This window comes from Cotesia typhae, unplaced genomic scaffold (assembly GCF_013202065.1).
Source record: "Cotesia typhae breed Kobodo isofemale line unplaced genomic scaffold, CoteBio_Ctyphae contig_11, whole genome shotgun sequence".
In the NCBI taxonomy this organism is placed as follows: Eukaryota; Metazoa; Arthropoda; class Insecta; order Hymenoptera; family Braconidae; genus Cotesia; species Cotesia typhae.
Genome location: NW_027423711.1, coordinates 4,987,224 through 4,999,149, shown reverse-complemented (window position 1 = coordinate 4,999,149; position 11,926 = coordinate 4,987,224). Strand labels below are relative to the sequence as shown.

The 11,926-nt window shown below is 32.5% G+C and overlaps 1 protein-coding gene and 1 non-coding gene across 2 annotated transcripts in view; one reads left to right on the top strand and one right to left on the bottom strand.

Moving 5' to 3' along the window:
* Positions 1-497: 497 nt before the first annotated feature.
* On the bottom strand, positions 498-620 carry LOC141529254 (U5 spliceosomal RNA). Its single transcript, XR_012479553.1, has one exon. It is a non-coding gene; the product is annotated as a U5 spliceosomal RNA (small nuclear RNA).
* Positions 621-6,586: 5,966 nt separating this feature from the next.
* The window catches only part of Sick (sickie), a 109,107-nt gene continuing 103,767 nt past the window's right edge, over positions 6,587-11,926 (top strand). The window contains exon 1 of the mRNA XM_074245114.1: positions 6,587-6,667. Within this exon, the coding sequence (XP_074101215.1) occupies positions 6,602-6,667 (66 nt within the window). The 5' untranslated portion in view covers positions 6,587-6,601. The remainder of the gene's footprint in view (positions 6,668-11,926) is intronic.

Below are 11,926 nucleotides of genomic sequence, written 5' to 3'. Positions count from 1 at the left end.
TTTCACAGTGTGATAAAGACATCCCCGTACAAATTAACTTGTGGTGAGGACATGGATATTACTTTGCTTATATATACTGGCATAAAGATACAGATACATATTCATACTTTTTATTATCGCGGGCTAATGGTTTCACTTTAAATAATCATCCATTTTTTTTTTTTTTTTTTTTTCAATTTGAACTTTTAATATTTTAACGGTGTAGACTACGGTAGATTTTTTATTATTTAAATTTAATTTTTATTTTAAAAGAGATTTTATTTTTAATACATAAATTAATAAAATTCAATTTTTAGTCATTAAAAATTTTTTTTTTAAAACTTTAATGAATTTATAGAATAATTCATGAAATTTATAAATTTTTTTGAGTATTATTTACTCCAAAAAATTTATATCTCAGAAAAAAATGAGTCAAATTTTTTTACTCTGAAATAAAAATCTCTGAGTGAATTTTTTATACTAAACGGGAGAATTAAATTGTGTTTGAATTATTATATGACCTAGCTTACGCCGGGTACTACAAAAAATTGTCATATAGACTCATCAGATGTTCCCCTCCACGGAAATCTTTAGTAAAAGGCGAAAGATTTAAGCGTATATATGAAGGGAAACCAGAGTAATTTAATCTATCTAAAAAAATAGAATTTAACAACTCTGAGTCAAGTGTTCTCAAACGAACTAAAGTTACTACTTTGCGCCACCTGTCGGTGCTTACTGACACTAGCTCAGTATTTCTTTCTTACAGCTGTTAGCTCTGAAAAAATATGAGAAAATAAATAATGAAGAGGGATAATTAAAAAAATTTATTTATCAAATATTAATAAATGAAATTTTTATCCAAAATAATTTATTAAGAGATTAAAAATTATAACTTGGACTTTAATTAAAAAATTAATAATGATCTAAAATAATTGTTAAAAATTTTTTAAATCTAAAATTAAACATAAAAAGTTGGAACAAAAAATAAAATTTTTTTAAATAATAAATTGGAGCACTAGAAGATAGATTACAAAGCAATTGAAGATGAATATGAATGGTAATTATTAATAATCAAAATAGAATTATGAATTCCACTTAGCCGAGTTAGAGTTGAAGCCCAAATATTGTGGGAGTAAATAGATTCAGTATGATGTCAGTACACAGACTAACAAAACACCCGCAGCCCATCATAACAGAGTCACTCGAAAAGGCCTGAGGGTACAAAAGTGTCTACAACCCTTGAGGCTGTCGAGGGATGTCAAAATCAGAGGCCCCAACAATATATACATCGGGAAAACACAATTACAGTGAGATAACGCTAATTTATCAAATCGATTAGAAACCACCGAGTATTTTCATACATACGTAAGATTCCTGTCACCCCCCGCTGTCTCCCGCGCCCTCGCCATTAACTCACCCTTGCCCGGAAATAGTTCTTCCCCTTTAGCTTATACTCCTGTAAGTGGGCCACGATATTCACAAGTTGTACACCAGGTCAATGAACGAAATTCCTGGGATGTCCGACACGAGTCAATATAACCGAGGGTGTATTTAAGTGAACTGGAAGGAAATTCACGCTGTGCCTCCACTTTATACCTTCCAATAAAATTTATCCCAATTCACTGGGCAGAGCTCGCTGTTATATGTTCAACCCTTCATTTTTTTTTTCAATTGAAAAATTTTTCGGAAGACCCGACTTTTTTTTTTTTCCCCTAAACAAGTAGAAAAATTACATGGGAAATTTTATGTTGATATTTACAAAACTATAATTAATAAATGTAAAATTTATTAATTCTCTAAAACTGAATTAAAATTTTTTTCTTTGAAAATTAAAAATTTTTTCCACGTGCTAAATTTTTCTGTAATTTCGACAACCTTTATATCCGTACAATTTCATTACTTGAACAAAATTTTTAATATTTGCCAGAAAGAACCCGGGTTAAATAAACTTCTTAAAGCTCATTTGAGTCCTCGATGTCGGAGTTCTGGAGAAGGGTCGAGTTCGTTCGACTCGGTAGATAAATGGCCTGCTCTCGTGAACTTCTCTGATAGAGATATTAATCTTTTTCAGTGACTCCTCTCGGAACTCGATGACCGCTCGGGGCGTTTCGTGATATTTCTCCAATCTCCATCTATTCTACGCGATCCCCTTCTTGGAGCATTTTTTCTTCTTGTTTTGATGTTTATGTGCTCACACTTATTCTCCAGTCACGACACTTGTATTGTCGTCATTGTTGCTTACTCTTATTCTTATTATTACTCACTAACTCACTTTTATGGTTATCTGTCTCATTTCCACTCGAGAGTCGCTCGCTATCACCATGTAAAGGAGTAGCATATGTCCCTGTCAGGGTTTCTCTTCCTTCACACTTTTTACGCAGGGAAAATAATAAATAGAATACTCATTTTACATTCACATTTTCTTTTTTTCATATCTCAACACCATATTTTCGCTTTAGCAAAGTGCTGATGAAAAATAAAGTCAATTTTATGGTTTTAAAGAAAATGTTTTTAATCGATAAAATTTTTTTATTATTTTATTTTTAATTTAATATTTAAAAAAAATTTTTTTTGGTATTTTCAATGAAGAAATTTTTTTTTAAAATTAATTTTTAATTTATTAGATTTTGGGATTTAAATTTGGTCAATTTTTTTTCACACTTTAAAGCTCAGTATAATTTTTTTTTTTTTAATTTAAAAAATTTCCTCTTTAATTTACAACTCAACCCCCAACTACTTTGAAGATTGTTTATATAAATATTTTTTATTGAGTATGTGACTAAACAGATGGATGGATGCATGGTAAAGTGAATAGCTGATGCATGCAGGGTTGCAGGCCCAGAGGATGTCATGTCATGTGACCGCGGGAACTCAGGCGAAGGCGAGCTGCTACACACTATACTGGCAACACAACTCGGTGGAGCAGAGGTGAAAGAGAAAGCTAACGTGCGCTCAGTATGTGTGTGTGTGTGTGTGAGGGTGTGTTTATGGGGGTGGGTTAACAAGGGGAGGAAAAGAGGATAGATAGGTAGATAGATATAGAGAAGGGCGGAAGGGCGAGGGGCGAGCGGCGAGGGGTAAAATAGGTGGCACACGGCATACACTAGTGCGTAGTGCGTACAATTCTCTACTCTTCTCTACTCTACTCTACTCGTGTTCCATTCGGTGGGAGTTAAATCGATAACATAAAGGGACTCCAGACCTTATGGTGCCTACTACTTTTTCTTCACTTCCTTCTTACTCTTACTTCTTGCTATTTTTTACACTGATGCTGGTTTACAAGCTGCGTTTATTTTTCGAGAAAAAAAACTTGCTCGATTAAATGAGTTTTATTTTATTTCATTACTACTTTTTTTTATTGCTAATAAAAAATAAAGGAAATAATGGATTTTATTATTTTTTTTTTCATAGAAAGAAAAAATAAATTTATATATTTTTTTAAAATTATTTGAAGTGTAAATTTAATATTTTTGGGCAAGATTGAATTTTAATAAAAAGTTTTATGCTGAAAAATAAAACAATTTATTGCTTTATTTTTATACAACCGTAAAATTTATTTTTATTTTATAAATTTGAATGAAAAAAAATTTTATTAACATTTAAAAATTTTTATTAAAAAAAATTAAATATTGTTTGATATTTTTCATAAATTAATTTCTTTTTGTTTATTAAAATTTAAATTCCACCACAGAAAAATTTGAAGAAAAAAAACGTTTCCTTTTCCGACTTAGGGTAAAAAATAAAAAAATAATTTATAATTGCAAGGACAAATAAAAAAAACGTATTGAGTATGTTTGATGCATGATTAAATGGTGAATACAAGTGGGTCACGCGATCGTTCAACGCACCGGGTGCAACATGTATGCAAGTGGTTGCACTAATGTATAAAAATAAGTACAAGTATAGAAAAACGGATAAGTATGGTATATAATAGCTAAGCGAACCCTTTACCCTGACTCTGGCAAGAAGTCGGCTCTGCTGACGTGACGGTGAAAAAGAGGGTTTTAAATTTCTCACGCGGATGTGGTGATTAAAGTGATACATCCGGACGAAGGATATTAATAATGGGAGTCCAGTTATCTGAGGATCTTTACTTTTCAATCACTGTCACGGGTAATAAATATATCTGCGTGGTGTGTGTTACGCATGACTAACAAATTAAAATTTGTTCAAATACGAATATATGAATAATTATAAATACTGAATAAAAAAAATTAATTAGTACGATTCAAAATAAAAATTCTTGATCCAATTATTTTAAAAATAATTAAAAAAATTATAATAGATTAAAAAATAGAAGGAAATTTTTAAAATGAATGAATGAAAAAAGTTTCAACTGAACTCTCGTGAGTGTTTCATTTTGCGAGAGTTTATCCTTGACCGGATAGCCACCCTTGTGACCTCTGTTGTCGTAAAACCACCCGCGGTGGCTAATCGTCGGCACGCCATTAATCTATTTACACTGTTATAACATGCCGAGTCTATGCTTGCTGGTGGTTTTCCTATATATACACATGTATATACATAATACCGACACAGAAGAGCAACTCGGGGGAGCTAGTGCATTAAACGGAGGCGTGTGTTTTCTCGTTACATCGCTCTGGGTTTATTGTACGGAATGCGCAGAAACAGGAGGGGAAGTCGGGGGTGTCAAGCCTCATTAGACAATGTGGGATAATTTTATGGCAATATTACTGATAATAATGATAATGATAAGGTACGTTACCGATAAAATGCTCCGACGCTTCTGATAAATTACACATCTCAGTGGATTCTCAATTGTCGATCGGAGATTGTAGATTGTGGGTGCGCCGCCTTTTAGTGCTTTTCATTTTTATATCGTTACATATTCTAGAAATTTATGTTGTAAATTTTATTGCTCCGATCCCGCAGCGAGTTGCATATCAAAGTAGCTAGTTTTACTGCCTGGATGTCGATTGCTGATTTTTATCTTGCTTTATTTTGTGGGGGCTCGAAAATTTAATAGAGCTGGGAGGCTAGATTCAAGGGCTTTTAATTTTTTTCTTCGGGTCGATAATCGGAGAGAGTTTTTTAAATTTTGGAATTTGAAAGGTTTTTATTATTATTATATTTAAAAAAAAATAAAAATTTTTTTCATAAGTATTTTTTTTTTTCAGTTTGTGGTTTAATGAAATTTGATAAAATGATTTTTAAAATAAATTTAAATTTATAATAATTAAATTAAAAAACAAAATTATTAGATTTAATAAATTTTTCAAAAAAAAAAAAAAAAATTTATTAAAATATCTGTGAGAAATTGAAAGAAGCAATGACGAAACAAATGATTGATTGACGGATTTTCGAGCGTAAAAAATCATAACTGGAATAGAAATTAAGACTATGATTTGACGGTACTCTTAATTCTTTGATTATGATTGATGCGTCCAAACAGTGCGAGGCAGAAATAAGTTTAATCCGACAGCCGTTGAAAGTAAAAGTAGTGAAACTGTAACGGTAAAGAAGCCGGTGTAAGTCGAATAAATGGCGGGCATTTGTTAAATCCTGATGATGAGAAAGTGCACCAACACGAGGCGTTTAGTCTACTGTCGCAATAGAATGTGTTTCGAGTTAGAGAAGAGTAATATAAAGGGAAAGTGATGAAGAGAAGGGAGAAGATAAAGGCGTGGTCCATTTGTCGAGTCCGCTAACGATGTTTATGTCCGCGGACGTAAAGAGCACCCCGACTCGTTAATCACGACAAATTCACCGTGATTAATTATGCTTTTCACCCGATTAGCTTTCTCGCTCGCGTTTATCCGCGAGTTTTCTTTTATTCTCCAACAGATTGTGCATTTTGTCATCGAAAAATAATTTTTCCAGCCAAAAATTCCCGGCGGTTAATTAAAAATTTTTGGGTTTTCGAAATTAGATTAGCGAAAGCGCGAGTGCGAGAGCGAGAAGGAAAGTGAACTGCCCTGAAACCCCGAGCCTGGCTGATACCAGTCACTTTGTACCTGGGTCACGTATCTCTCGGTATTGACAAGCGAACCAGCCACCCTCAGCCTCAGCGTCAGCCTCTCTTTGTCCTCTCGCCTGTCTTCCTCTTCGCAGCCCAGGAAACCACGATCGCTACACATTTTCCTCTATTCAGCTCCGCAGTTTCACTCACTTTTTTATACTTTCACGCTTTTTATTGCCTCCCGTTTATCAAAAAATATTTTATCCGCTTTTTTTCACCGAAAAAGAAACAACTTGGACGAAAATATAAAATTTTTTTATCTAGGCGCTTGTAAAAATACCGATGATTATATTTTGCAGGCTTTAGGTGCACCAGCTAGGCTGTTGGCTGGTGCAAAAAAGCTTAAAATTTTTTTCTGGACTCCTCAGACATTAAAAAATAATTTTAATTGCAAAATTCTCCAAATTAAAAACCAAAATTGAACTTTTAAAGCCTAAGATTACGAATTTGGACATTTCCGTAATTTATGGCCCTTTTATTAAGTTCCATAAATTTTTTTCTCTATAAATATTGTTCCAAAAAAATCTACAATTTATTTTTTATTATTTTTAAAAAATTAATAAATATTTTCTATAAATTTAACAACCATTAATAAGAACATCTCTGTTTTCTTCAGGATCAAAAGAAATTGAGGATGTTACGATGAGCATTCAATCCCCAGGTCACGGTCAGCGCCCAGCGAGGCACTCCCCTCAGGAGACGATAAAGGTAAGTCAATAATTTTCCTTCTCATTCATAAAATAAATGTAAATATCTGTTTTATTTACTTATTTTTCTCGGTGTATTATCAGTTGGAGAAAATACATTTTTAACCAAGGCCATAACACAGTTATGGATATTTCACCCTCGTCCATTCACCCCCCGGTAATCTGCAACGTACGTGTCTGACGGTAAGCAGGACTGTATCCCTTATAGCGCGGACTTCTGGCATTTCGCCGACTTCAAATCAACCCTTGCTCCACACCACACTTCGGTGAGTCTATTATACATGTGTGTACGCTGGATTATATAATATACAGTCAGTTATCCCGGCTATTTTTCACTTGGATGCTTACGGCACATGTCAGTTAATACTTTCGTGTCTTAATTAATTCCAAGCTCAATATTTAAGTCCAGCCCTTTACTCTTTCGGAGCACACTTGTCGCCCTTTTTATTTTTGCTGTTATTTATCTTGACTTTTAACAGACCGATTAATGATTCACGCTTCGAAAATTAGCGAATTGAAAAATATTTATTTCGAATTAGCATTAATTGGATCTTTTGGTTGTCGGAGACTTGAAAAGCTTTCTCTAAGTAGAAAAAAGTTGATTAAGGTCATTTCAATCGATCAAAATTAATTTTCATTTCTATATTAAATTTTTGAGTCATCGTTGTCGCTCAAATTAATTAATTTTCCGCGTTTTTAAAATTATTTCGTCTTAAAAAAATATTTAATTAATCTATTTTGTTGTAAAGTCTTAAAACAGAGGAAAAAACAATTTTTGAGTGAATAAAACAAATTTTTAAGGAAAACTAAAGTCATTTTTAATATTTTCTTGAACTAAGAAAATTTGGTAATTATTTACAAGTGAGGTCCATCCCATTTTAGGCCAAATCTAGGTGAAAAATTAATATTTTCAAATTTTTTTTCATTATCTATAAAAAAATAAAGAATTCTATAGCTTTTTTGCCTTCAAAACTTGGAAAAAATTTTGGTTCTCATGTTTTTGGATAAAATTTCTATTTTATTTTTTTTTTTTTTTGATGTTTTTTATATATTTTTTTTTGAAATGTACATAAAAAAACCAACAATTAAAAAAAAGAACTTGAATATCACAATTTTCTAAAAAATTGTGATAATCAAATTTTATTTTAAATTATTCATTTTTTTATGTATTTAAAAAAAAAAAAATAGTTAGTTAAAAATTTTTTCTTTAAATGTAAACTTGAAATTGTTTATTTCTGGTCTTTAATTCCGATGACTCAACATTGCACCGCAACTTAAAGGATTATAAGAATAAGTAAAACAATAACAGTAGCAATGTAAATTTATCGAGTTTAAGTAAATGGATTTGGAGAGAAGCGAGAAGCGAGTCAGTTGAAAAGTAGCAAAGTGTCAATTTAGGTGGGTTTCGTGAGCAAACGTTTGCTAACCGACAAAATGTGTTTCTCTTTTAGTCCTCGGCGAGTCAAAGTAACACGCAACAACGGGGGTGGAATGAAGAGGGTGAACGAGAAAGAGAGATCAAGTGTTTCCGTCTCCGCGGTTACCTCGCGGTATCTGAGGGTCGCGGTAACATTGTGTGGGGGTGTTGTTGTGTGTGAGAATGTGGGATGGAAAGTCAGGTCTTGCTGGGAGATGAAGAGGGTTCGTCAGAGGTAAGGGGATGAGGGATTCGGACTATGAGCCACGCCCCGTCTATGAGGACAAGATGATACCTCTTATCTCACTCCGGTGGTAGCTTATAGCTGCCAGTGAGCACCCCGAGGCTCTAGATAATTAAAGATACAACGCCGGCCGGTATTCCTGCTCCAGAGGGCGAGAGGAAAAGGCGCTGTTTCGGTTAAGTGGCTTACGTTTGTGAAATTTCACGCAAACTGTCCGACCAAGGAGCTTTATCTTTTGCTTTATTTTTTCAGAGTTTAGCTATTCATTATTATTTAAACGCCTTTATTAGCCTTTTAAGCCCTTGCTTTTGTTTATCACGTCGAAAATTTACGGATTTATTTCACCGAGTTTTTATTGTAATAAAATAATTCACTCTGATTTAGAAGATGAATTTTTGAGCAAGAAAATTATTTCAATAGGTACTCTCTTTTTTTAAAAATGGAATTTTTTTTTTTTTTAATATAAATAATTTTTTGATCGAATAAAATTTATAAATTTATTCGCGAATTAATAAAACTAATTTTTAAGGATAAAGAAAAGAAATTCTTAATTTAAGAATTATTTTGAACTAAAAATTTGCTAGTTAAAAAAAAGCTTGTTATTTAAAAAAATTTGAATAAATTCCAGTTGGTTCAAAAAATTTTATTAACAAGTCATTTTTTTTTTTTTTTTCGATGTCTTACGCTAAAAAATTCATCTATAGAATTTTTAATTAAAATATAAAATCTAAAAACCATCTGTAGGATGATTTATTAATTCTTCCTCTAGCAAAAAAAAAAAAAAAAAAAAATGGTGCCATTATTTAGACTCCCGACATCTGGGTGTATATTAAAGAACGTGATAAGAAATTTTGATGACGGTTATTAGATAATTGATAATAAAAGCAGAAGAACTAAAACATTTTGTTTTAACGTAATTTAAGTAAAAGTTAATAAATTGTCGGGCAGAAGTAGAGTTTGGAGGGAAGTAAAGAGGGACCAGCAAGGCAGCAAGCAAGAGTTTGGTCACGTTTGCCTGATGAGTGGCGTTTTCATATTTTTTTCTGACAGACTACAAGTCATATCACCGAAATGAAATAAAGATATAACAGCATAATGTATTCTCGGAGTGAGCCTTTTATTTCTATTTGGATTGGCCAAATTTTCAGCCGGTGGCACCCCCGTGTCGAGCATTAGGGCTCTTGGAAGAATTGAGAATCGATACCTCGGATGGGATAGGACAGAATAGAAGCAGAGAGGAATTTCTGTAACTCAACTTGCGAAGTGGAAGCGGGAAGTACTCTGAGGGCATGGAGGGAACAACTGAACCAGAGAGGACTGTACTTACGGTGGTGTGCAGGAAAGACCCAACCCGGCTCGGAATTCGGAGGGTTTCCGGATATTTATGTGACAGCAGCTGTATCGTTGGTGCCTCAGTCTCCTTCTATCCTCACTGCCTACCTATAGATATACTTTATATTATATAGGTATATTTTATACCTCACTATTACTGTTAGTTCTTCTGCGCCTCGGCTATAACAACCCCACGGCTTTTCACGCGCCCCTGATCTACGGCTCTGCTCTGAATTTTCTCTCTGATTCTAAACTTTTGGATCTTATATGTTGTTTATGATTCTTTTTGTTAAAATTATGTTTTTATCAAGAATTTTTAGTAACTAAAACAATAAAAAAAAATTTTTTTTCTGTAAAAAAATTTTGTAATTATTTACAAGTGGGGTCAATTCCATTTTAGGCTATCACTAGGTGAACAACTAATATTTTCAAATTTTTTATTCAATCCTGCTTGCTTCTACGGCGTATTTATGATAAAAAAATATCGTAAAAAATAGAAATAAAGATTTCAACAGCTTTTTTGCCTTCAAAAATTGGAAAAAAATTTTGGCTCTAATATTTTTGAATAAAATTTTCATTTTCTCTTTTTTTTATATTTTTAATTTATTTTTTTTCTTGAAAAATACCTAAAAAAACGAACAATTGAAAAAAAAAAATTAAATATCAATTTTCTAAAAAATTTATAAATTTTTTTGAAAATTTGTTAAAATTGATTTTTTTTTCATGTATTTTTCAAAAAAATATACATCAATAAAATTAAATAAAAATTTTGTTCAAAAAAATTATAATTAAAATGTTAGACCCCACTTTTAAGTATTTTACTTGAAATTTTACTTGAAAAAAAAAAATTTTAATCGTCGAACATGTTAAAGTTACGTCGCTTAATTAAATACCAGTGGTAATATAAAGTTATCTAATAACGGTAATTAGTAATAAATACATCATCCGTCGGAAGTTTCAAGTGTTGAATATGATGCCCCCGGAAGGTTAAAGACAGCCGGAACAACAACTTTGTTAGTCGCTCTTGGTAATGAGATAACGTGAGCTGCGCGTAAAATAACCTCTGAGGTTTAGGGAGGATTTAAGACTCACATGATACCTTCTCGCCTATATATCTTTATACACGCAGCTTCCGCTATCTTCTGTCTTCTATCGCGCTGAAACTACCAAGTTTGGACCCTTCGAATAGTAATTTTGTTTTCTCAACTTCGGAAAGAAACACTTGCTCCGAAAACAACGAGAATCGGAAACTTTTGTTATTTATGTACCTACATCCTACATGTTACTTCTTGCATCATTCATTCCCTGTAGAACTACACTTTGTATTATGCATTTAAATTTTTCCCGACGGGAAAATTTTTACAATGGTTTTAAGTTTTGTGATAATAGTTTTTGGTCAGCGTCCAAAATAAATAATTTTTATATATTAAAATTATCAGTTAAAATATATGAAAAATTTATTTTATATATTTTTTTTACAAATAAATCCTTTAATTTTTTTTTTATTAATCTTCCTCCGAAACGAAAATTCTTATAAATACATCATGTTGCTCCTGATTAAACAACTTATCCCCGCTAATAAACTCCATCGCAAGCTCTCACTCCCTTTGGTGGCCGTAACCGTGAAAATTTCGGCAAAGTTTATCCAACTTTCCTCGCAAATTTATCCATTTTATTATAACATTATAACATTACATTATAAATGTTCATTTAACTGTGAAATGAGATTAAAAGGTTAAAAAAAGCGTCAGAATAAAAAATGTTTAGCAAACTCCAGCTCTATAAAAATTCGATGGCGCAAAAGTATGCACACACACTCCAAAAGCAAACATACCCTCTATAAAATAACTACTCATACCCCGAAGAATCGCGTGCAGAAGCTTAAACGCATATCCCGTGAGGTTGATTTTCCTTTTTGGTCGCAGTTGTCGCTTGTCGCTGATCGTGAATCCATTATTGAACTTACCCCTTGAAAGCCAATCTCAAGAAAAAAACAGTCTGCATGCAAGCTCGAGAATTAACCTTAGCGAAGGATAAATAGAAAAAAAATTTTTTTGGTCCTGAGGCAGGAAATAGTGAGACAGTGGGTAGGATCCCTGCGTGACACTGTGTGACGTAAAAGCTCGGAAGACTAGAGGAAAATTTTAATCGAGATATTCCGTGATGCCTCTAGAGCTACCATTTATTTTTCCTGACAAATTGCCCTTTCATGAGTTGAATATTGTTCATTTTCTTGGGCGATTTTTTTATAAGGACACATTCGCTCG